The sequence below is a fragment of the Haliotis asinina genome, chromosome 12 (assembly GCF_037392515.1).
Source record: "Haliotis asinina isolate JCU_RB_2024 chromosome 12, JCU_Hal_asi_v2, whole genome shotgun sequence".
Classification (NCBI taxonomy): domain Eukaryota; kingdom Metazoa; phylum Mollusca; class Gastropoda; order Lepetellida; family Haliotidae; genus Haliotis; species Haliotis asinina.
The window spans coordinates 52,008,207-52,030,510 of NC_090291.1; the positions used below are offsets into that span (position 1 = coordinate 52,008,207).

Genomic DNA, 22,304 nt, shown 5'->3' on the forward strand with positions numbered 1-22,304 from the left:
AATAACGATTAATACGACCAAAAGGGAACTTTCAAGAATTACAGGTGTGAACACAAATGAAAACTGTGTCTTCACACATCGAAATTTATTTCGAATTCTTCTCTCTTTTTTTTGTCAGACTCAAGTGACAACAACTGCACTTGTCACGTTTAATAGTGGTGAAGAAAGTAGCATCTTGAATGTTTACAGACAACCAACATGGCGGGGATTCGAATGGAATTCCTTCTCTTACTCATCGCTGCTCAAGGCACAAATGCGCAGACTTTATACTCTATATTCCAAACAAAAGCTGATTGTAAAAACGGACCAAGTGATCTTTTTCACGAATTTTACGATGCTGTTACAATGACCTGTGAACCGTGTTCACAGAATAATACTCTTCAGAAATCAAGCTCCGATGGTAAGTCACATTCCTGTATGAACAAGTCTGAGACTAAATAGTATCAGTCTTGCCAGATTGACTATGGGTACTGCACTTTACCGGGCACACTTTTTCACATTAATCAGTGGTCCCTAATGATTGGTTAGGATTCCAAACCCTAACCCTAAGAATCGGAAAGTGCCCCAATGATCGTAAAGTGTGGGAGATGCCTGGTGCTGCACCCGGTAAACTGATTTCTAGCCAACTGGACTGTTGTCAAATTACGACATACATAATGACAAGTTGTAATTAAGAATGGAAACCAATTTGCAAACATGGACAGATTGTCGCTTTGTTATATGTTTTGAAAGTATCACATATTTTACTCATCCAGTGATCCATGAGGTTTCAGTTCGCAAGTTACAGATGCCTAATGTTAGTTGGTTCCGACATACTGGTGTTGGAAGACCACTTCACCATCATCACATTAATGACACTGAAATCTTCAGGTCAAAATAGCGATGGATATCAGCCAAGATTCAGGGCCAGTCAGGTAGCCCAGTGGTTAAAGTTTTGACTCATCATGTCTAAAGGGCCAGGTAGGATTCCCCACATTGGAACATTGTGTAAAGCCCTTTTCTGCTGCCACATGCCATCCAGAAATTTCCCAAAAAGTGACATAAAATCCAACTCACTCACAAAATGTGTAGCATTTTTCATAGGTTTCACCAAAATGTCCATGACTTTCATCACACACATCTCCTCAACTATGTTGTTGTTATTATTAATCTCCTCAGCAATATCTCATGTACCTGTATATAAACTGTTACACCTTGTCCTCCCATATGCTTGAAAACGGTATAAGAATCCTTACTGAAACATCGCTATACTGAAAATAAAGAAGTTGATCATCCATAAAATTTGTTCCGTCACCTTCAGCTCAGCAACTTCTAAAATGCCTCTAAAACAGTTTAAGTGAAAGTTAATTTCATTATCAATGGACAACTTGTTTGTGGGTTAGTGATAGTCGAAGGTTACTGGCCAGGAGGGCTAGTGGCAATTTTAGGTTTAGTTGTAACCCTGGTAGTACTGTTAAATGCAGTGTTTAATCCCAAATATTTATTCATCACAGTAGACTTACATCCCAATTTGTGAGAGAAGTGGACACTGATGTTCCACTGAGTGGTCTATTTAAAATAACTAGTTTCTATGAGAAATGTAGTCATTCAAGGCTTTCACAGGGCTGTATCAGGCTGACAAACCAGAAGCTCACTGCAGATGTTAAACCAACATACATGTTTTTGCAGTATTTGTTCTCACTGAACTGTCTCTGAGGCATTTAGAAGTCGGTATTCTGATATATGACACAACATTGTACCTGACGAAGGGGCAAGGAATAGCCCAGAAATGTTGTGAAAACAATAAAGAAGAAGTTGACTTCCATAGCATTTTGTCGTATATGCACTGTCTCTGTTAACAGGCTTAACATGTGAGTGTAACCCAGGATTCAGATACACTCAAAACTTCGGTGGAACAAAAGTGACTTGTCAGGCGTGTCCAGCTGATCAAGTAAGATTATTAGTGTGAGTGAGTGAATGAGTCAGTTAAAGTTTCACGTCGCATCAGCATTTGTACATCCACATAGCGATGAGACCAAGTTCGCACACATACACATTGTAATTGCATTACTGAGGTTTAGGTATAGGTATAGTACTTTACAATGTTTAGATGAGTTACAGAGTACATGTTTCTTCATTACATTATTATTTAGAAAGAGAAAATGTAAGGTTATTAACTCATTGACTGCCACAGGTATACTTGTAGTGTCAAGATCTGGCCCAGTTTGTCGCTACAAGTTATCTCATACCTACATCAGTGGTATTTTAAGACAAGTTTCACATGTTTGCAAAACAGGCACAAGAAGCAATTGTCTGCTGGCGGTGACAAAGAATATCATTTGACAAAGTACATCAAATGTCATGAAATATTTAATGGTGATATTCCTTCACTTGTTTATTTTGAAAAATGTTCATTTTTTTGTTTGGTTTAGGTTTACAGTTCTTTACGTTACTTTAGAGCCTGATATTTTTAAAATAGGACCATGTCATGTTGTATGTTTCTATAAACTGTTGCACTGTTGCCTAGGTTACATCATCAGATGGGTGGGAGTGTGTAACATGTCCAACATCTGCTAGTGCCACACGCACATGTCCCAGCTGTGCATCATCCACTCGACCACAAGTACAAGGTATTCGTTCATATTTATCATGTTCTGTGCTTAGATAGCTAATTTCTCCTATATACAGGGACATCATCAAGCATTGTTCATGATACGACATACATTATGATATTTAATTTACCACAGTATTTCATAGGAAATAAATACAGTTACAAAAGCCTGAATATGTAATCTCATACCTGAAAATATGAGTTTCTGCCTATACAGGGCTACAAAAAATCACGTCATCTGAACTCATTTGCTGTATAATGACAATGTAATATTATAACAATCTGGTGATAGGAGCAGATCAGTATTAGACTCGTTCGTAAGAAGTCCAGGCTTGTCAAAAGAGTACTGACTGGGCCTAGGGGTCAGTTGTGCAGGCTTTGTATCTGTAAGTATTGGTTGCTGAAGACTAGTTATAACCCAGACCTTTATGAATGGAGCTAACCAACAGTTGCTGAATATCAATTCTAACTCAGACCTACATGAATTGGGCTAACCAGCAGTTGCTGAAGATCAGTTCTAACTCAGACCTTCGTGTATCACTGAATGGAGATAAGCAACATTTGTTGAAGATGAATTCTAACTCATACCTTCATCAATGGCGCTAACCAACAGTTGCTGAAGATCAATTCTGACCCAGACCTTCATCAATGGAGCTGACCAACATTTGCTGAAGATGAATTCTAACTCATACCTTCATCAATGGCGCTAACCAACAGTTGCTGAAGATCAATTCTGACCCAGACCTTCATCAATGGAGCTAACCAACATTTGCTGAAGATCAATTCTAACCCAGATCTTCATCAGTGGATCTAACCAACAGTTGCTGAAGATGAATTCTGACCCAGACCTTCATGAATGGAGCTAACCAACATTTGCTGATGATCAATTCTAACCCAGACCTTCATGAATGGAGCTGACCAACATTTGCTGAAGATCAATTCTGACCCAGACCTTCATCAGTGGAGCTAACCAACATTTGCTGAAGATCAATTCTAACCCAGATCTTCATCAGTGGATCTAACCAACAGTTGCTGAAGATGAATTCTGACCCAGACCTTCATGAATGGAGCTAACCAACATTTGCTGATGATCAATTCTAACCCAGACCTTCATGAATGGAGATAAGCAATGGTTGCTGAAGATGAATTCTAACCCAGATCTTCATCAATGGATCTAACCAACAGTTGCTGAAGATGAATTCTAACCCAGATCTTCATGAATGGAGCTAACCAACATTTGCTGATGATCAATTCTAACCCAGACCTTCATGAATGGAGATAAGCAATGGTTGCTGAAGATGAATTCTAACCCAGACCTTCATGAATGGAGATAAGCAATGGTTGCTGAAGATGAATTCTAACCCAGACCTTCATGAATGGAGATAAGCAATGGTTGCTGAAGATGAATTCTAACCCAGATCTTCATCAATGGATCTAACCAACAGTTGCTGAAGATCAATTCTAACCCAGATCTTCATCAGTGGATCTAACCAACAGTTGCTGAAGATGAATTCTGACCCAGACCTTCATGAATGGAGCTAACCAACATTTGCTGATGATCAATTCTAACCCAGACCTTCATGAATGGAGATAAGCAATGGTTGCTGAAGATGAATTCTAACCCAGATCTTCATCAATGGATCTAACCAACAGTTGCTGAAGATGAATTCTAACCCAGATCTTCATGAATGGAGCTAACCAACATTTGCTGATGATCAATTCTAACCCAGACCTTCATGAATGGAGATAAGCAATGGTTGCTGAAGATGAATTCTAACCCAGACCTTCATGAATGGAGATAAGCAATGGTTGCTGAAGATGAATTCTAACCCAGATCTTCATCAATGGATCTAACCAACAGTTGCTGAATATCAATTCTAACTAGAGCTGCAATGAATACACTATGTGGTGAATAAGATACATATCATGAATGTTAGGTAACGAATACGAATAATTAATTATTCATGAATTTAATATTGCAGTTAAGTGACAGATGCACAATGTTAATTTGTCATAGTAATAACCAGTGACCTGACATGACACTCAAATTTGGTATGTAGTACACTAATAGTGGTAGTCCACAGGACCATGTGCAGCCATTGCAAACTAACGTGCCTTGCACTACTGCAGTGCTGGTACATATGCCATTCTTGCATATCCTACTTTCATAAAGGCTCAAGTTAAACATGCTCTAATGAAAAATTGTAAATTTGCTTTCATATTTGACTCTTGTGACCACAAATAACGAAATGTATTGGTGAAAGGCTACGGTTTGATTCACTGAATATCTTAACAACCCTAACTCTAAGGCTTAGTTCCATGTAAATATAGTCCGAACATCCATTCCAGTACTGTCCTTTAGAGTGCCTGCTCCGTTAATCCATTATGGGCTGGTAACATTTAGAGATACCAGCTCTGGTAGTTTTTGGCCTATTTCATACGCTTACAATGTTGTAAATTATAACGAATTCCTTAATTATGTTGTGCTTTTGATTCCTCACATTTGTTTACAGTTGGTCGTGGAGTGGATGGAAACTGGGTAGCTGCTCCTAATTCCAGAGTGTGTCGAAACTGTGGAAATAACACATCCTTAAACGATGCTGGAGACAGGTAAAACATCTGTTTTGGATACTCCAGGTTTCTTGACATTTACTGAAATCAAAATAAAGTCATCAATAGTCATTTACAAGTTGTTAGAACATGGAAATGTGAGATTTTGTAGCTGTTAGCAAACATATTTCATGTTATGAGCTGTGGGATACTTCTTGATGGGACTGATTAGTTTACTTTTTGCCCAGAAGACTACACACAGTGTATGTAGATGCTTTTGGTCTCTGTTAATTGTTGGAAAAATTCTTTGGGTTTTCATATTTTTGTAAAGTTTTCACCTTTGGCAATCAATTATTTTAGCACAAAAATAGTCTCTGTCATTTATCTGGTATTGGAGATTAATATCTGTACGTATTATTTTGTCCACATATGAACACTGAACGTAAAATATAGCTAATTAATCGATATTCTGTTTGACCATGTTTGTTGGCTATTGTAATTGACTGTGAAGGAGGTGTGTTGGTGTGACGTGACCATAGATTTTGTCCTTTTTCTTTTCATCAGTGTTGAAATATGTTACAACCTCTGGGATTCGGATTGTAATTTGTAGTCAAGTACCATGGGATTAAGCCTGTAAGACCACCTTTAATGTGAAGATATATTTGTTATTCCCTGGCATCTAATCTAGAGGGATATAGTTGATACTTGTCCGTCTGTCTGTCCATCCATAATTATTTTGTGACAATTTATTCCATTCCTTTGGAAATGTTCCATCTGTATGGATATATATTGCTTCTTCTTATACACATTGGCATTGGCTGATGGTATGATGTCAGTCTCAAATTGGTATATCCCCTACATTTTTTGAGTGGTATATTTGTGTATCTGCTTGATGTTTATCATTCCATGTTTCAGACATTCTTCTTTACTTTGGAAGTGAAAAATCCTTTTGTGATTACTGTGATGGGAGATTTTACATTTCTCTTGGAATTCTTATATTTAACTCATTTTATTCTCAGCCTAAACATTTTTGAATAGAAAGTAAGAGCTGAGTATCATCTTAGATTTGGGATGCAATAGTTATTAAGTTTATGACTGACAATCACTATTGCTTGTTTTCACGACAATAAATTGTAAGAGTGAGTGAGTGAGTGAGTGAATTTGGTTTTGCGCCGCTTTTAGCAATACTGGAGAACACCAGAAAATGAGCCTCACACATTGTACCCACGTGGGGAATCGAACCCGGGTCTTCGGCGTGACGAGCGAACGCTTTAACCACTAGGCTACCCCACCGCCCATAAATTGTAAGAAATCATTGGCATACAACCAAAACTTCTTGCATTACATATTTCATCCAGTTTTTCTGTTCAAGGCCATATACTAGTCCATACTAGAGACAATAATGCAACCATTGTACCCATTATTATCACCACATCCTCATGTTCACCAGGGGTCTCTGGAATTGTAGCAACTTCACCTGTCCCTGTTCCATTTATGGCTTATCACAAACTGAAATTTATCACAAACTGTAATATAATTGCTGTTGAAGGTGTTAGGGAATAGTGTTGTTAAAAATTCATTTGTTTTCACTGAATACTCTTATATCTCTCTTCTCATCCCCCCTCATCCTCTCCTTTTCTCTTCCTCTCCCCCCCCCCCCCCCCCCCCCCCCATTCCACTGCAAGATGAGCATGTCATCTTGTCCACAGCAAATCTTCTAAACCATACATGCTAGCTTAGAACATCAAGCATGATCCATAGATCTGCCCTGTGCCCCCTGAGGTTTAGACGCAGATAAGGTTCTTGGTTTTTGCTGTTTCCATGGAAACGTGATTTAGGCTGTGGCCCTGAGGATGTCATCTTGTCCAGAGGAGATGTCCCAAAGTATACATGCTGGCTTGGACTGTGACTCTCTTTATTGTTGCGAGGTGTATTGATGATTTTGTCTTTGACTTTGTGTCAGATGCGTCCGCTGTAACAAGATCCTTGGTATCCGTTCAGAGCTGTCTACCTGTGTTTGTGATGCTGCAACTAATGAGGTAATGTGGATATGTGACATGGATGTAAGATCATGTGACAGTCATGTTTTCTTGAAGTGAGATCATGTGATGATCAGGTTTTCTTGAAGTGAGCTTACGTGATAATCAGGTTTTCTTGAAGTGAGATCATGAAACAATGTGCTATATTTATGTAATGTTCCAGTGTGCAGTATATGTGACCTGCAAAGATCTGGGTTAAAATTGATCCCCAGCAGACCATACTCGTTGTTAGGGGTTACTGACAGGATAAAATGTTCATGCCTGGTGAAAGGGTTCACAATTAACATGACACACTTCATCATATCTCATTAGCATAGATTGATGCTCATGCTGTTGATCACTAAATTGTATGGTTCAGACTCAAATATTACAGACTGGCAATAAGCAACAAACCAATCAACCAATATCATAAGTTGTTCACTGGTCATGAGAGGGCATGTAATGATGTCTCCTAGATGTTTCAGGCTCAGGGAATGTAAACAAACATGAAGGGTACATCGACCCATGGGTCCCGAGGGAGTAGTAAACAATGTGCTTATCTTACCAAACACCTCAATGTCAATTTTAACTGTTTGAAGCATGGAAATCGGATCGTACACTTCATCCAACCTGTGTGAATCAAATGATTTAAATCTTGCATCTTGCTGTTTTTCCCACAAGTATTGTCTTAGTAAAGTCACTGTGGTGTAAATCCTTATATTTATTCACAGGAATTTTTTCATTGGAATGTGAGGCACAATTTATTCATTGGAATATGAGGCAAATCTTTTTGTAGCCATCACTAGATTTTGCAGATGACACAAGAAAAATAGATTTTGAGTTATCTTCCTTCCATTGATTTGCATTCACAAAATAGTAATTTCCGTGCATCATTTGTGATTCAATGTTATTCGAGATAATGAATTACTACCATGTACAGAATGAGTTGCCATCGGCAGCAGATTACATTGAAATGTACCTCGCTTGTAAGTAGAGGAGCATGTAGCCAATCAGAAAATGACATGTATGTGTGAGGTATGATTAAACTATGTATTAGCCACTTGACATTAGCTGTGCACCAAGTTTATTTGGTTCACACTGAAATATTGTTTTTTCGGGATACATTCCGTGAAATGTTTTAATAGCAGCTTAGGACGTAAATAGACATATTTCAGTAACTGATTTCTACTGTATAATTTCCTAATGTGAAATAATGGATAATTTCTTTTTATATGTTTTAAAACAAAAATAGGATGACGGTTGTATTAATATTTTATATTATTGATCTTATTTCAGGCAAATGGTTATTGTTTTAAAAGTACAGACTCAATTCCAAATGATGATCCCACCCTATACAATATTCCTCTGGAGGTGAGCATTGCACATTATGGTTTAATTGTTTAGATGTTTATTACAACTTCTTACCCAAATAATCTATCGTAATGTTCAAACAAGAACTGTGTGATTTGTCATGCCATCATGTAGCAAAACCTGTATTATATGACCAGTTCTACACTGTATATCATCACCTGACTTTCAGAATCACATGGCTGGTTCACAAAGAGAGTACACCATACAACCACCCTGCTCCCTTACCCCTAGTCTTCAACAACCTAGTCTTGTCATAAGACGCAACTAACAGGATGAACCCATGATGTCTAGGATAGGATTGATCTTCAGCAGGCTATGCTTGTCATAAGAGGCGACTAACGGGATCAGGTGGTCAGACTCACTGGCTTAGTTTTAACACATGTCATCGGTTCTCAGTTGCACAGATCGATGCTCATGTTGTTGATCTCTGTATTGTCTGGTCCAGACTCCATTATCTGCACACTGCTGGAATATTGCCAAGAGCAGTGTAAAACTAAACTCTGTAACCGGATCAGTTGGTCCCAGTTGCTTAGATCGATGCTCTTGCTATTACTCACTTGATTGATTAGACTGTCATCCTGTAGTTGTTGCATGTGGCGTTAAACACCAACCAACCAACCCATACCCCTTGACAACAGTACGAAGACTGTAACAAAGTAATAACTGTGTTAACTGAAATTTGTGACCATATTTTATTGAAAATCATCAGTCAGCTATCCCTGTCATTGTTGTTTTTCTCTCCCTTCAGGCTGGTGGTTCTGTCAAGTCTAAATACTTTGAAGAAAATCTGAGAGCTGCTAAAGTTCTTTGTGAAGTAAGAATGTTCAACAGTGTGCATTATGCTCGGAAACATCCTTCATCTAGACTTCTAACTGTACAGATAATTGTGTTTTGACACTGAATAGCAAGTAGTCTGTTGTGATAATTTGTTGATCTAGACAGTTTAGTAACAGTTTTTGAAGGGACACTATTGCCATGATTAAATGATTTCAATGTACATTTAAACATTATCCAGATCTTCACATTCTTGAAATAATAGTCAGAATCCGTCGGTCAAATGGGGAGTGTTCATGTTCAAGATCTGACATCAGACAGAGGACTTAATGGCACATACCCTGTTAGCCATACACCAAAGTCTCATCTTCTGTATCTGAGCTCAAAAATGTCATTTTTTTCTTTTTCAGTCTTACAGCAACGTGACAGCATGTCAACAACTTGCCAACATGTGTGTGCTCCTTTTATATGATCGTGGATCCTCCCGAACAGGAAGTGAACAGGCCTGCACCCTGCTGGAAAATATACCAGTGTGAGTGAACTCTGTGTTTTAGAAGTACAGATAACCATGCAGTATAACCCAAGGTATTGAGTCAGTCGAAGTTAACTTATTATTTGTTACACTGCTGTGCTGGCTCGGACAAACCCAGAATGTTGCGTCAGCTAACCTTTTAAATTGAACAATGGGAACACTGCTAACCAAAATATAAAAGTATTTAGTCATACTCGCCATATCATAGACAGCATTTGTTGTGTGTAGTCGGAGGTCCTCTTTAAACCATACTGCGCAGATTCTTAGGTTATTGCAAGTCCTGCAGTCAAAAGTGTTGCTAAGTTTACTCACAGTGGTAAGCATTAGGAAGTGGTTCAGAATATATTATAGCCTCTAACGGTACTGGGGCGGTGGGGTAACCTAGTGGTTAAAGCGTTCGCTCGTCACGCCGAAGACCCGGGTTCGATTCCCTCCCATGGGCACAATGAGTGAAGCCCATTTTCTGGTGTCCCCTGCCGTGATATTGCTGGAATATTGCTAAAAGCGGCGTAAACTTAAACTCACTCACTCTAACGGTACTAGTGATGGAAATTTGGCTTGCCCTCAGCACGTATTAGTGGTCACAGGCTAGCATACAAGCATGAATTTGCCAGTAATGAGAAAGGAAGTCAGCTCTTGATAGCTGTAAGTGTTTATGGGGAAAGTGTTAATCACCAAGTACATTTTCTGAACAGTTTTGTTTGGGTTATGTGGTTGTTAACAGATACTTTTGATTCAGTCCTTTGAATTGCCGCTGAGTTGTCAACTTTATTAGGATTTTGGAAATAGCAATATGAGAATAAGTGAAAGCTGTTGAAAGCTGTGTACCTCCATGCTTTGAATCAGGAAGTAATCATGTGGTCAGCTGACAAGTGCTGTATGGTTTGCCATACTGTATGACCAATGTCATCTGTGACCTTCACCTCTCTACCTGAACACCTTGAATGAGCAGTCATTAGTATCCATTGCAAGATTTTCTCTGTACCTTCCACAGTGTGTTGACAGTTTGCCTAGTGGTATGTCGAGAGCAGGTTTTAGTTACATTACACTAATATTTGATTGATTATGAATATTTTCATGCACTGATATGCAGCTGTGCTGTTTGGATTACTGGGTGCCATTGTACAAAGTTATCTTAGCGCTATGGTGACCATATCTTTGCACAAAGGTTGGTTTGTACAACAGCACCCTGAACAGGAACCATATAGATTCACATCCTTACCCCCATCTTCTCTGTCAGTGACAGCACTGTCAATCCAGTTGTGCCGACATTGTATTACACCGATGATCCTGAAGACATTGTCAACAACAACGACATCACCACATCCTATTCATTTGACCCACCCATGACAATGAAGTTCAAGGTTGCTAGGTACGGTCTTGGTGGAACGTTCCTTGGTTTGGAAGACATCACTGGGGGACTAATACAGCTATGTGAAAACACTGAGACTCGACTTAACGCAGCTTTCGTATTTGGAACAGTCTATTCTTCATCTGTGAGTAGAAAAATGTTAATTTTCAATTGAAAACTAAAGCTGAAGAACTTATCAGGAAAGGAAATGTCATTAAATACATGTTTAGATGCCATCGATCATGTCTAAAGAATCAGTCCACTAAAGCCCTCACACAAGTGGTTCATGTGAAATGACTCGTGAAAACACCTCACATCTCTAAATGTTTTGCCTCACTAACGCACTAGCATGTGCCTGTCACGAGAAATAGAATTTGTCAGTCAAAGGAAGAGGAGCTATTCATATCTGCTTGTCCTGCTGGGGCAGCTGGATAACGTAGTGGTTTGAGTGTTTGCTCATCATGCTGAAGTCTTCATTTCTTCACATGGTTATAGTATGTGGAGCTTATTGATTTAAGACTAAACTCTTTCAGATTGCTATGATCATTTGTTGACAGTGTTCAATCAGTGCCCTAAGTTTGTGGAATCAGAAGAAATACCCCTTGGAGTTCTTTGATATCTGTATCCTTTTCCAGGCTCGGTCGTATTTGTACTGACCTGTGCACCGGAGACTTGCAGTGGATAATTCCAATACTGTTGATATTAATTTACTGTTCTGCAGAGTTCAAGTTAACGGGCTATTTCCTTATCAGAATTCACCATTTTGTATCACCAGCATTAGCATTTTGCATTTTTATCTATTATTATGTTATTATGTTACCTGTTTCAGTCACGAAGTAACTTAAGTACTGTTGATGTGACTTTAAATTTTAACTCTCTCTCACTCACTCACTCACTCACTCACTCACTTACCCACTCACTCACTCACTCCAGTAAATCAGATGGAGTTAAGAGTTATGTGCCCTTGACCAATGACCTAGACCTGGACTACACTGATGGTACCGAGCGTCGACTCTATAAGGTTCCCCTGCTCATCAGCAACTACAGAGATAGGTCTGGTCGCAGAGTCAATGATGGTATGTTGTTTTCCCCTCCAGGATTCAAACACGTTCCTTAAATCAGCTGGGTAGCTTAGTGGTTAAAGCATTTGCTTGTCAAACCAAATACCTGGGTTTAATTATCCATCTGGGTACAATGTGTGAAGCCCGTTTCTGGTATCTCCCACTGTGATATTGCTGGAATAGTGCATAAAAGCAATCTCACTAAGTCACTAACTAAGATTGGTGTATTAACATTAGCTTACGACTTTCTTAGTGCAAACAGAGCTTAAAAAATCTGGGCCTTGGATTTGATATTTATTGGTACATGCATATGTAAGAAAAGTCTTTTCAAGAGACAAAGACACATTTGCTTCAGTTTTCTGTTTAGTAATACAAAGTTTATCGAATGACTCATTTGAGAAATGTTGTGAAAAACATCTGAGTCTGGTTATTTCATGAATTTTCCTGTTTCAGGTGGCATTGCAAACTGGCAACTTACTCGAAGATTCTTCTTGGTTGACAATGAGGCCACAATCACAACCTCCACATCACCAGGTAGGTTACATGTATTTTGCTGGATTTCTGTTTGGATTTGTGTTACACAACATTTTCAAGATGTTTACGTGAAGTCATGGTATGAAAAATGTGGGTAGCAAATAATTGTCTTAATGAAGCTAATCAGTCTGTGCTTGTATGAATGGAAAGTTTGTACAAGCCCTTTATGAAACCATACCATATCTTACCCTTCAAGCAGTTTGTGTTTCGTACTGCCACCGAGATGGGAATTATAAAAGTGCAAAATGTGGTTGTGATCCTCATCTTGGTTAGTCTTTGTATGATGCCCAAACATATTAGACTATTCAATAAGCAACATTTTCAAAAAATGTCAGTGTTAGTATATTAACCCATTTAGGTGGAAATTTTACATGAAAAAGGAAATTTTACCCATTAGTGGGTAAGGGCTTGACGCAATGAATAACCAGTTATTCTTTGGAATACTGTATTGGAAACAAGGCTAGCTATATCTTTAGTCTCCATAGCTTTCTCTTGGAACTCATGAACCAGCCTCATCCCACTCTCATTGGTTGGTGTTGTTCCAGATGTGCAGACTGCACCCAATGCGACCTATGTGCGATATGCACAGTCAATCCAGCTGGTTCTGAGTCTGCAGGCAGGAACAACTGATGGCAAGATCAACCCCCCATACTTCAAGATAACATACGGTGAGGTGGCGAGGGAAGCCGCTCAGGGTGGTCAGAAGGTTTCGGTACGTATGCTAGGAGTACTGTCAGATAATTGTGTCAATCGGTTCCAGACAATTCTAGCATTCTATTCCATAGAATATAGTGTTATTGTATGGACCTTAATTAATTTAGGTTACTTGACCAAACAGAATGTTTCAAGACTTAGATTTTAGACTAGTGCCAACAATCGCTGAATATTATATCCTTCCATATTAATGTCCCTTCAGGTGTCATTCAGCGTCACCTACTCAATGGACCAAGGGAAGTATACCCGCGACTTCCAGATTGCCACTGGTACGCTAGGTACCTTGTCAGTGTTGTATGCAGGCTACCGGACATGGGTGTGGTCAAAACGGGGCCGTAGAGCTGCCATTGACTTTCCCACCATTCTCAACTTCATCTTCTACCTGGCTGGCTCTCTAGCCAACACTTTCTTCATCATCACATTTGGGATTTCCTTCTACTGGCTCATCTTCTACAAGGTATGTGTCGCAAACTGACAGGCATCTACCCGTGAAGGTACGGTTTCAGAATAATGTTTAGAAACCTATCCTTGTCATAAGATGAGACTACAAGGATCATACTTTCAGGCTCGCTGACTTTATTGACAACATGTCATTGTATCACAAGTGCATAGATTGAAGTTGCTGTCTATCATTGGATTGTCCAGGCTTAATTATTTACAGACAGTCGCCATATAGCTGGAATATCGCTGGATGATGTGTTAAACAATAAACAAACAAATGCCAGACTTTATGCAAGCAAAAGAGGGTCTCAGGTAAAGCCAACTAATGCTATCCTCCATGGCAATAGGTCTCAAACTGGTTTACCAGGACCAGTTTCTTCTAGCCAGTAGTCATAGGTTGAATATGTCAGCATTTAGCATTCTCATGTTCAATGTGTCAGGCAGAGACAGAGTTTATGGTTTAGTGTGTTTGTTTGTTCTCACAATGTTTGCCTTCAAGAGAATGAAACAACTGTTGTGAGCAATACTTTTCAAACCTCAGTGATTTACTTTTGATATGTGGAATGTAAGAATGCTGTCTTGGATTTCTAGCAGTGCCATTCTATCAAACTACACCTACATGCTGTGGGAGAGTACCATCTTGGAGTGTTCTGCCATGAGCCAGTGTTTTGTTTCAGAGACAGAATGCAGTATACCTGGTCCACCCATCAGGTCAGGCCCTGGAAGACTGGCTCGCCCTGTTCGGGTCATCCTTTGCCCTGAAAACCCTCAGCATCATCCACATGATGGTTCTACAGTGCACTACAGACATCTTCCTCATTGACTGGGAGCGACCCAAAGGTGTCCAGGAAACATCGAAAGATGGCCGGAAATCTGGAGGAACTCCTGTGTCAATCTGGCGGACATATTTTGTGGCCAATGAATGGAATGAAATTCAGGCAACAAGGAAAATTAGCCCTGTGCTTCAGGTGTTTGCTGTGGTGTTCTTCCTGAGAGTGGTAGGGTTTGAAAACGTTGCTACGATGGATCCTGATGGGAGTGTGTTGAAGAATGCTGCAGACTACCAGAGTCAGCAGTCCTATGTTTACAGATACGCTGTTGCTGTCCTTGTCTACCTCCTGGTTGGTGAGTGTCCAGCGGTAATGTCTGGCTAAGGCTGTGTGAGGGTTTAACCGATTCAAGATACAACTTTTCTACATTTTGAGAATCATAATATACAAGGTGGTGTTAAATATGCTACATGTTTTCACCAGAAATGCTTTTCAGTTGGTTTGGTATTTGTTGAGGTGATATTGTGAAGTTCCATGTCAGAAATGGTCTTCGGCAGTAATCAACAACAATGAAGGAAGAGTAACTCACTGTCTCTTAAGTATATTGTAAATATCTGCAGGTTCAATACTCAGCCCAAATGTCTTACATTTAATGTTCAGGTGACTTTGCATACAGAACACTGTCGGTTATCAGAGTCAGTGGGACAGCATGGTGGGTACAATGTTCACACCAAAGACCTGGGCTCAATTGCCCTCATGAGTACAACGTGTGAAGCCCATTTCTGCTGTACTCTGCCCTGATGTTGCCAAAATACTGCTAAAAGTTGCATAAAATTAAACTCACCCACTTACTCACTGTTTGTTATCATTTTCTTTCAGCCATAACTCAGTGGCTGTTCTATGTGTTCATCTATGAGAGGTTCATCGAGGATCCAGTTCGCCAGTTTGTGGACTTGTGCTCCATGAGCAATGTGAGTTTGTTCATCATGGCTAATGCTGCATATGGCTACTACATCCATGGACGGTCTGTGCACGGCAAGGCGGACACGGACATGAAGGAGATGCACCAGATGATGAAGAGGGAGGAGGTAAGAGAGGACCATAAGAACAGCATGTGTGAGTGATGCAGGTATGCGGTTAAAGCTTTGATTGTTGGATTTCTGTTAGAGGAAGACAATTTGTGCCTATAATAGCTGTGTTGTAGTTAGTGGAATGGTGTTGTGTTTCAAACCAAGACATGTCTTACATGGGGCTGAGTTTGTATTGGAACAATACATGTTGAATGAGGCTGAGTTTTGTGATTGCAACAACATGTCTTAAATGAGGCTGAGTTTTGTGCTTCACATCCTCGATATCTCCAGGGTATACGTTCCGATAAGTCTCCACTATACCCTGGACGCATCTACGGCTCTGCCCGATAAATTTATTACCTCCCTTGACTGTCTTTTGATCCAATCAGGTGTCTACGCTGGGAAGTTGAGCGAACCAATCACAACTCACTTTCGTTTTTTTAATTATCTAACCGATCATACTTGGCAACAGAAACCATACATAGGTTCTCTGGAAGAGGTAGAAGGCGTTCTTGCATATGTTGTTTTAAAGTTTCGGACCTGTCAATTTGTTTATATGATTTCCCTAAAATCTGGGACGCACTGCGAGCAATCCTACGCAGTTGCGACCGCTACCTTTGTTGACACTGGCAAGCTCGGTTATAACAGCGGCCTAGCTGATTGGCTACTGTGAGAAGGCGGAGCCAACAAAGGGAGGTAATAAATTTATCGGGCAGAGCCGTAGATGCGTCCAGGGTATAGTGGAGACTTATCGGAACGTATACCCTGGAGATATCGAGGATGTATGCTTCAACAAAACATGGTAAATCAGACACAGTTTTGTGCTGCAACAAAACATGGTAATTGAGACTGAGTATGTGTTGACACAAGTCATGTTGAATGAGGCTGATTTTGATGTGTTTTGATTGTTGCATTAAGGCAAGTGTTAAATGAAGAAGTGAGGATAAGTTTTGTGTTGGAGCAAGACATGTGTTATTTGAAGTTGTATTTTGTGCTGCAGCAAGACATGTGTGGTCAGCGTGGACTGATGCCAAACACAGAGCAGCAGACGTTCCAGATGACACTGCCAAGCAGACTGCGAGACAAATACGACCAGGTCTACCTCCCTGCAGCTCTAGATGTAAGACATACCACATAGTACCATTTTCCATTGCAGGCAACTGATTTATGTGAGTGGGTTTCAAATCAGCAATATTTCAGCCATATTGTGACGAGAACAATTAATTGTTATACTTAGTATCCTGATTTAAGACATGCCATGCTTATTCTGTGGTGTCATACAGTTGTTCCCACATCTTCTGAGCTTATGTTTAACAACACCAAGGGCACCTGTTCATAATGTCAGGATTCTTTTGACATTAAGAGACAGTTTTAGAAAGAACCTGATTCTTTCAATGGTTTACCAGCAGAACAAATGAATTTGTAGTCTTAAAAGGAAAAGGAAAGTAGAGTAGTTCAGTTGATGAGGTCATGGGTTTGATATCTCATGTGGCACCTCCTCAGTTACTTCAGACAACAAGTCTTATTGTCAAGTGTTTTACATGAAAGACGGCCATGGCCGGGAATAGAGGAGCAGGGAACAAGGGCAAGGTCACAGACAAGAGTGTTGAGGCCTACACCATGCTGAACAAGTTCCTACAGGCCTTCATTGATCATGTAAGTATGGGTAGCCTGAGTGCATCGATGACTGATGCTGTCACTAGTCACTAGGTTGTTCTGTGCTTTCTTGTACAATTTGTGAAATGCTTTCTAAGTATTTTTTAACCTATCCCATCAAAATTCAACACTTTTGATCTTCAGCCGTTACAAATGGTACGCTACTGAAACCTGATGAAGGGAAACTATGTTCCCCATCAATTTTCAGTGTTCATTTATTGATGTTGTAATTACTCCACAGTATAACACTAACACATAGTCTCTGTTATTTGAATTGCTTTCTAGATTGATCTACAGTGAGTAACAAACTCATATGTGATGCAACAATTAAGTGTGCCAAGACAGCCAAGTTGCCCAAGCTGAGACCTCCTTTAGGGTGTATGTTCGTGTATGTTTTAGTCCTTGAGAGATCTGGACTATCCCCTTTTAGTGTATGTTTTAGTCCTTGCGAGACCTGCACTATCCCCTTTAGGATGTGTGTTTGTGTATGTTTCAGTCCTTGCGAGACCTGCACCATCCCCTTTTGAATGTATGTTTGTGAATGTTTCAGTCCTTCCGAGACCTGCACCATCCCCTTTTGAATGTATGTTTGTGAATGTTTCAGTCCTTGCGAGACCTGCACCATCCCCTTTTGAATGTATGTTTGTGAATGTTTCAGTCCTTGCGAGACCTGCACCATCCCCTTTAGGATGTGTGTTTGTGTATGTTTCAGTCCTTGCGAGACCTGCACCATCCCCTTTTGAATGTATGTTTGTGAATGTTTCAGTCCTTGTGAGACCTGCACCATCCCCTTTTGAATGTATGTTTGTGAATGTTTCAGTCCTTGCGAGACCTGCACCATCCCCTTTAGGATGTGTGTTTGTGTATGTTTCAGTCCTTGCGAGACCTGCACCATCCCCTTTTGAATGTATGTTTGTGTATGTTTCGGTCCTTCCGAGACCTGCACCATCCCCTTTTGAATGTATGTGTGTATGTTTCGGTCCTTGCGAGACCTGCACCATCCCCTTTTGAATGTATGTTTGTGAATGTTTCGGTCCTTCCGAGACCTGCACCATCCCCTTTTGAATGTATGTTTGTGAATGTTTCAGTCCTTGCGAGACCTGCACCATCCCCTTTTGAATGTATGTTTGTGAATGTTTCAGTCCTTGCGAGACCTGCACCATCCCCTTTAGGATGTGTGTTTGTGTATGTTTCAGTCCTTGCGAGACCTGCACCATCCCCTTTTGAATGTATGTTTGTGAATGTTTCAGTCCTTGCGAGACCTGCACCATCCCCTTTTGAATGTATGTTTGTGAATGTTTCAGTCCCTTCGGGACCTCGACTATGTGGTGAAGGACAAGACACTGCTGGAGAGTGTGATGGACACAGAGTTCTTTGATGTACAAGACAAGGGCATACTCTACAACGGTATTGTCTTCATGGCTTAGAATTACGCCAGAATGGTTTTCTTGTGTAATATTATCCATGCAGTCATGTCTACCTGAACCCTTAACTTTGTTTACGTTACAATCTGATGACTCCCAACTCTCTTGTCTCTAAACACTGGATGGACCTTCACTCACATGAGTGTAATTTGCGTAATAGCCCTATCTAGTGTTGTTCCTCATGACATAATGGTAACGTATGGGGTCAGGATATTTATCACTGTTAACTGGATAAGGAAGTGTTGAATTCTGACCTAGATATGTTAGTGATCTTAACGGCAAACGTATAAAAAGCCTTCCGCTTCATCGAATTGTTTTTTGTATCATTTTTGTGCCCAATCATTGACCGCATGGCCCATATGCAAATCGTTTTCACTGGTCGTTTGGTCTGGGAATCATTGTGCTGTTAAGCAAACATTAACTGTATCTCGTGTTCTCTTCTCCAGACAATGGGCACTCGTTTGACCAGGTGCTGTTTATTGGCAATGAGTCCTCACTCATCATCTTTGACACCCTTCTCTTCTGCATCATTGATCTCATCGCCACTGACTTTGTATTAGCTGGAGTCATTACCTACCTTGTTTCACAGGTATGAGTCTCTTTAATATTGTTTATCATTCATGAAATTGGATTTATGTGTGTCTGTTACAGAATGGTATGCAGGACTGTACGTAACCTTACGCTGGTGTGTCAATAGTGATGTAATCATTAAATCATGTACAGGACTTTAGTAAGTTCATCAGATACACAGTTCATATCTTTTCTGTAGGGGGCAGCAGGGTAGCCAAGTGGGTCAAGCGTCCACTCGTCATGCCCTGAGCATAATTTGTGAACCCCATTACTCTGTCCCATGCAATGATATGCTTGTATATTGCTAAATGCGACCTAAGTCCCTCTTTTCTGTATCAATGCAAGACAATACACTATTTAAGGTATTTTTGTTCACTGACACTCTCCCACATTTATTTATCGCAGAGTAATTGTTGTTAGCATTATAAGTTAATTACGAAAAATAGCTACTACAAACATGCATCTAGAGCCAGCTTTTCCCTTGGGACCTGATCTGAAATATTCATAGTCAAGAGGTTGCCATGCCCTTTGCCATGAGAATGTGTGGATAATGTTAGGTATTATATCTGATTTTTGACCACAATATCTATCATGCCTTGATCTAATTTATATACACAAACTTTTCATGTATCTGAATACGAGTAAAGGACAAAAGTATTGCTTTTTTCTCAACGTCAGTCATTATACGTGTTCCAGTTAATCATTTTGGTTCGAGACAGTGGAGGAAGGAAGAACCTGGCCAAGAAGACTCTGGTTGATGAGAGATTCTTGATATGAGTGTTGAAAGACTTACAGCAGTATGTTAGAGGATGGTTAATGTGAACAAAGCCCACACATACACATTTAGAATGTGTTCATGTTATCAGTCTGTGGGAATCAGAACCTTCTAGCCAAGTTTTTCAAATGATCCAGTAGAACTGAGTGTATTTAGTGTACAGTAACTGAAGTGCTGGGAATGTCCATTTCCAACATGTAAGTATTATTTGTCAAGCTCTATGTCATAACCATTGTTACATTTGAAAAATCCAAAGATGTTTGAGGAATTTCAGCTTGGATATAACTGTGAACTCTCAAGGGGCTTAGTGGTAAAAGTTAATACTGAAGACTGGAGTTTGATTCTCCACATGGGTACAATGTGTGATGCCTATTTCTAAAACGAAGCCCACTCATTCACAGCTCTGGCACCATCAACTCGCGCGTTGCCTGATCCAGGCCTCATCTTACCTGTGAGTTCTCTCAGCTATGCCTTGAGTCTCCTGCTGCCAATGTATTAAGCACAGACACAATGAGCAGACTACAGTTCTATAAGATCGTCAGTCTTCTTCTCAACTCACTGGAAGACTAGACCAATTCACCTATTTCTTAAATTATGCTGGTTCCTACAACCGTTTGTGTGCCATATATTGACGTACTGACTTAAGTTGTGCTGATGTATGACCTAGTTCAGATCCTATGTATGTACTGAACATGGTGAAATGGTCACAATTGTACAAATATGATGTTTTATGTTTATGAACTATTTTGTTTTTTATGCCCTTTTAAATACTGTTTTTTGTCAATATGGTCCCAAATGTTTGATATGTCAGTTTACAAACATGTCCGTCCTGTCCTGTTGAGGAAAATGTGAATCACGTTCCATTTGTTCACAATGGAGATCTATGTATTATATTTCAGACACAGAATTACAGTTTTGATTTTATTTCTGAGTAAGTTTTTTAATCATGTTGTGATAGAGTCATTGGTGCATAAATCAGATGGTTCTGTGTTTGACATAACAATATGGGGATTTCAGCTCAGAAATGCCGAGTTCAGGAACTATCACATGACAGACTAATAAACTTTCATGGATTTGAGACAGAATCATCCCAAACACTGGAATAGTACCGGTATATTGCTATTGACAGAAAAACATTATGAAAATGGTGGAGCTCTAAAACCTCCTTACCGTCCCCGCCATATATCTGGAATATTGCTGAGTGCGGCGTAAAACTCAACCCACTCCTCTCCATCCATTGCTAGAAGTTCATGTAGCAATGTAGATCCAGTATGTCTCCATGACGCACAGCTTATTAAAACACACTGTATCATACAATGGTTGTCATTGTAGACACATTACTGACAATGTAACGTGACTTCTCAGAGATAGAATGATATATGCATGTTATTGTTGGCCAAGCACAGATATATGACACAACACACACACACAAACACACACACACACACACACACACACACACACACACACACACACGTGTCCTGTGTTCATGATTTTGTCTGTTTGTGTGTAATCATCAGTCCATCCATGTACATAATAATATTTGTACAGTATAATAAATTATTTTCATAGATTTCATTATTTGTTTGGTCTTTATATAAGGGAAAGAAAACTGGATGGCCTATATCAGGGAGCAAGAGACGTAGGGTGCCGTCACTTAACGGCCGCCTGGGCGCTGACCATGCACGGCCCATTCCTATGTTGCACATCGACGTAAAGCTGGTTTCCAGGGCTATCTGGCGGTGTCATCAGAAATGACCTGCCGTCGACAGGTTCGACGTCGGGACGCTTTAAAGTCCGATGTAACTCGATTTTTGGCAGCTTTTCACGCTGCGGGTACTTGTCATGTTTCGTACATCGACCCCAGGGTTTTGATTTGACTCTGGATCGGAAGCCCTGTGTCTTGGCTTTCACGTCATGTGCGACACATGCGGGTGCAGTCATGTTTTCCCACCCTTAAAGCCACCCAAAGCTAAGCCCCGTGCGCGTAACGGAGGCCAAAACAGCTCAGATTTGATATCACCAGGGTTTGATCTATGCATCCTGCGTTCACTAATTGTCCCATCCCGGGAGAAAGAGACATACTGCACACATATCATACAT

General features: G+C 40.1%; 1 protein-coding gene across 1 annotated transcript; it reads left to right on the forward strand.

Moving 5' to 3' along the window:
- Positions 1 to 164: 164 nt before the first annotated feature.
- LOC137258260 (meckelin-like) lies at positions 165 to 21,779 on the forward strand. The gene is made up of 21 exons (XM_067795867.1): positions 165 to 400; positions 1,842 to 1,930; positions 2,507 to 2,609; positions 5,104 to 5,200; positions 7,104 to 7,179; positions 8,455 to 8,529; positions 9,278 to 9,343; positions 9,714 to 9,835; positions 11,076 to 11,331; positions 11,744 to 11,807; positions 12,167 to 12,262; positions 12,701 to 12,781; positions 13,327 to 13,493; positions 13,698 to 13,952; positions 14,614 to 15,061; positions 15,586 to 15,794; positions 16,777 to 16,896; positions 17,325 to 17,432; positions 18,737 to 18,839; positions 19,303 to 19,445; positions 20,123 to 21,779. Exons 1-21 carry the CDS (start codon positions 199 to 201, stop codon positions 20,201 to 20,203), a joined length of 2,961 nt encoding a protein of 986 aa, XP_067651968.1. The 5' UTR covers positions 165 to 198; the 3' UTR covers positions 20,204 to 21,779.
- Positions 21,780 to 22,304: the final 525 nt, after the last annotated feature.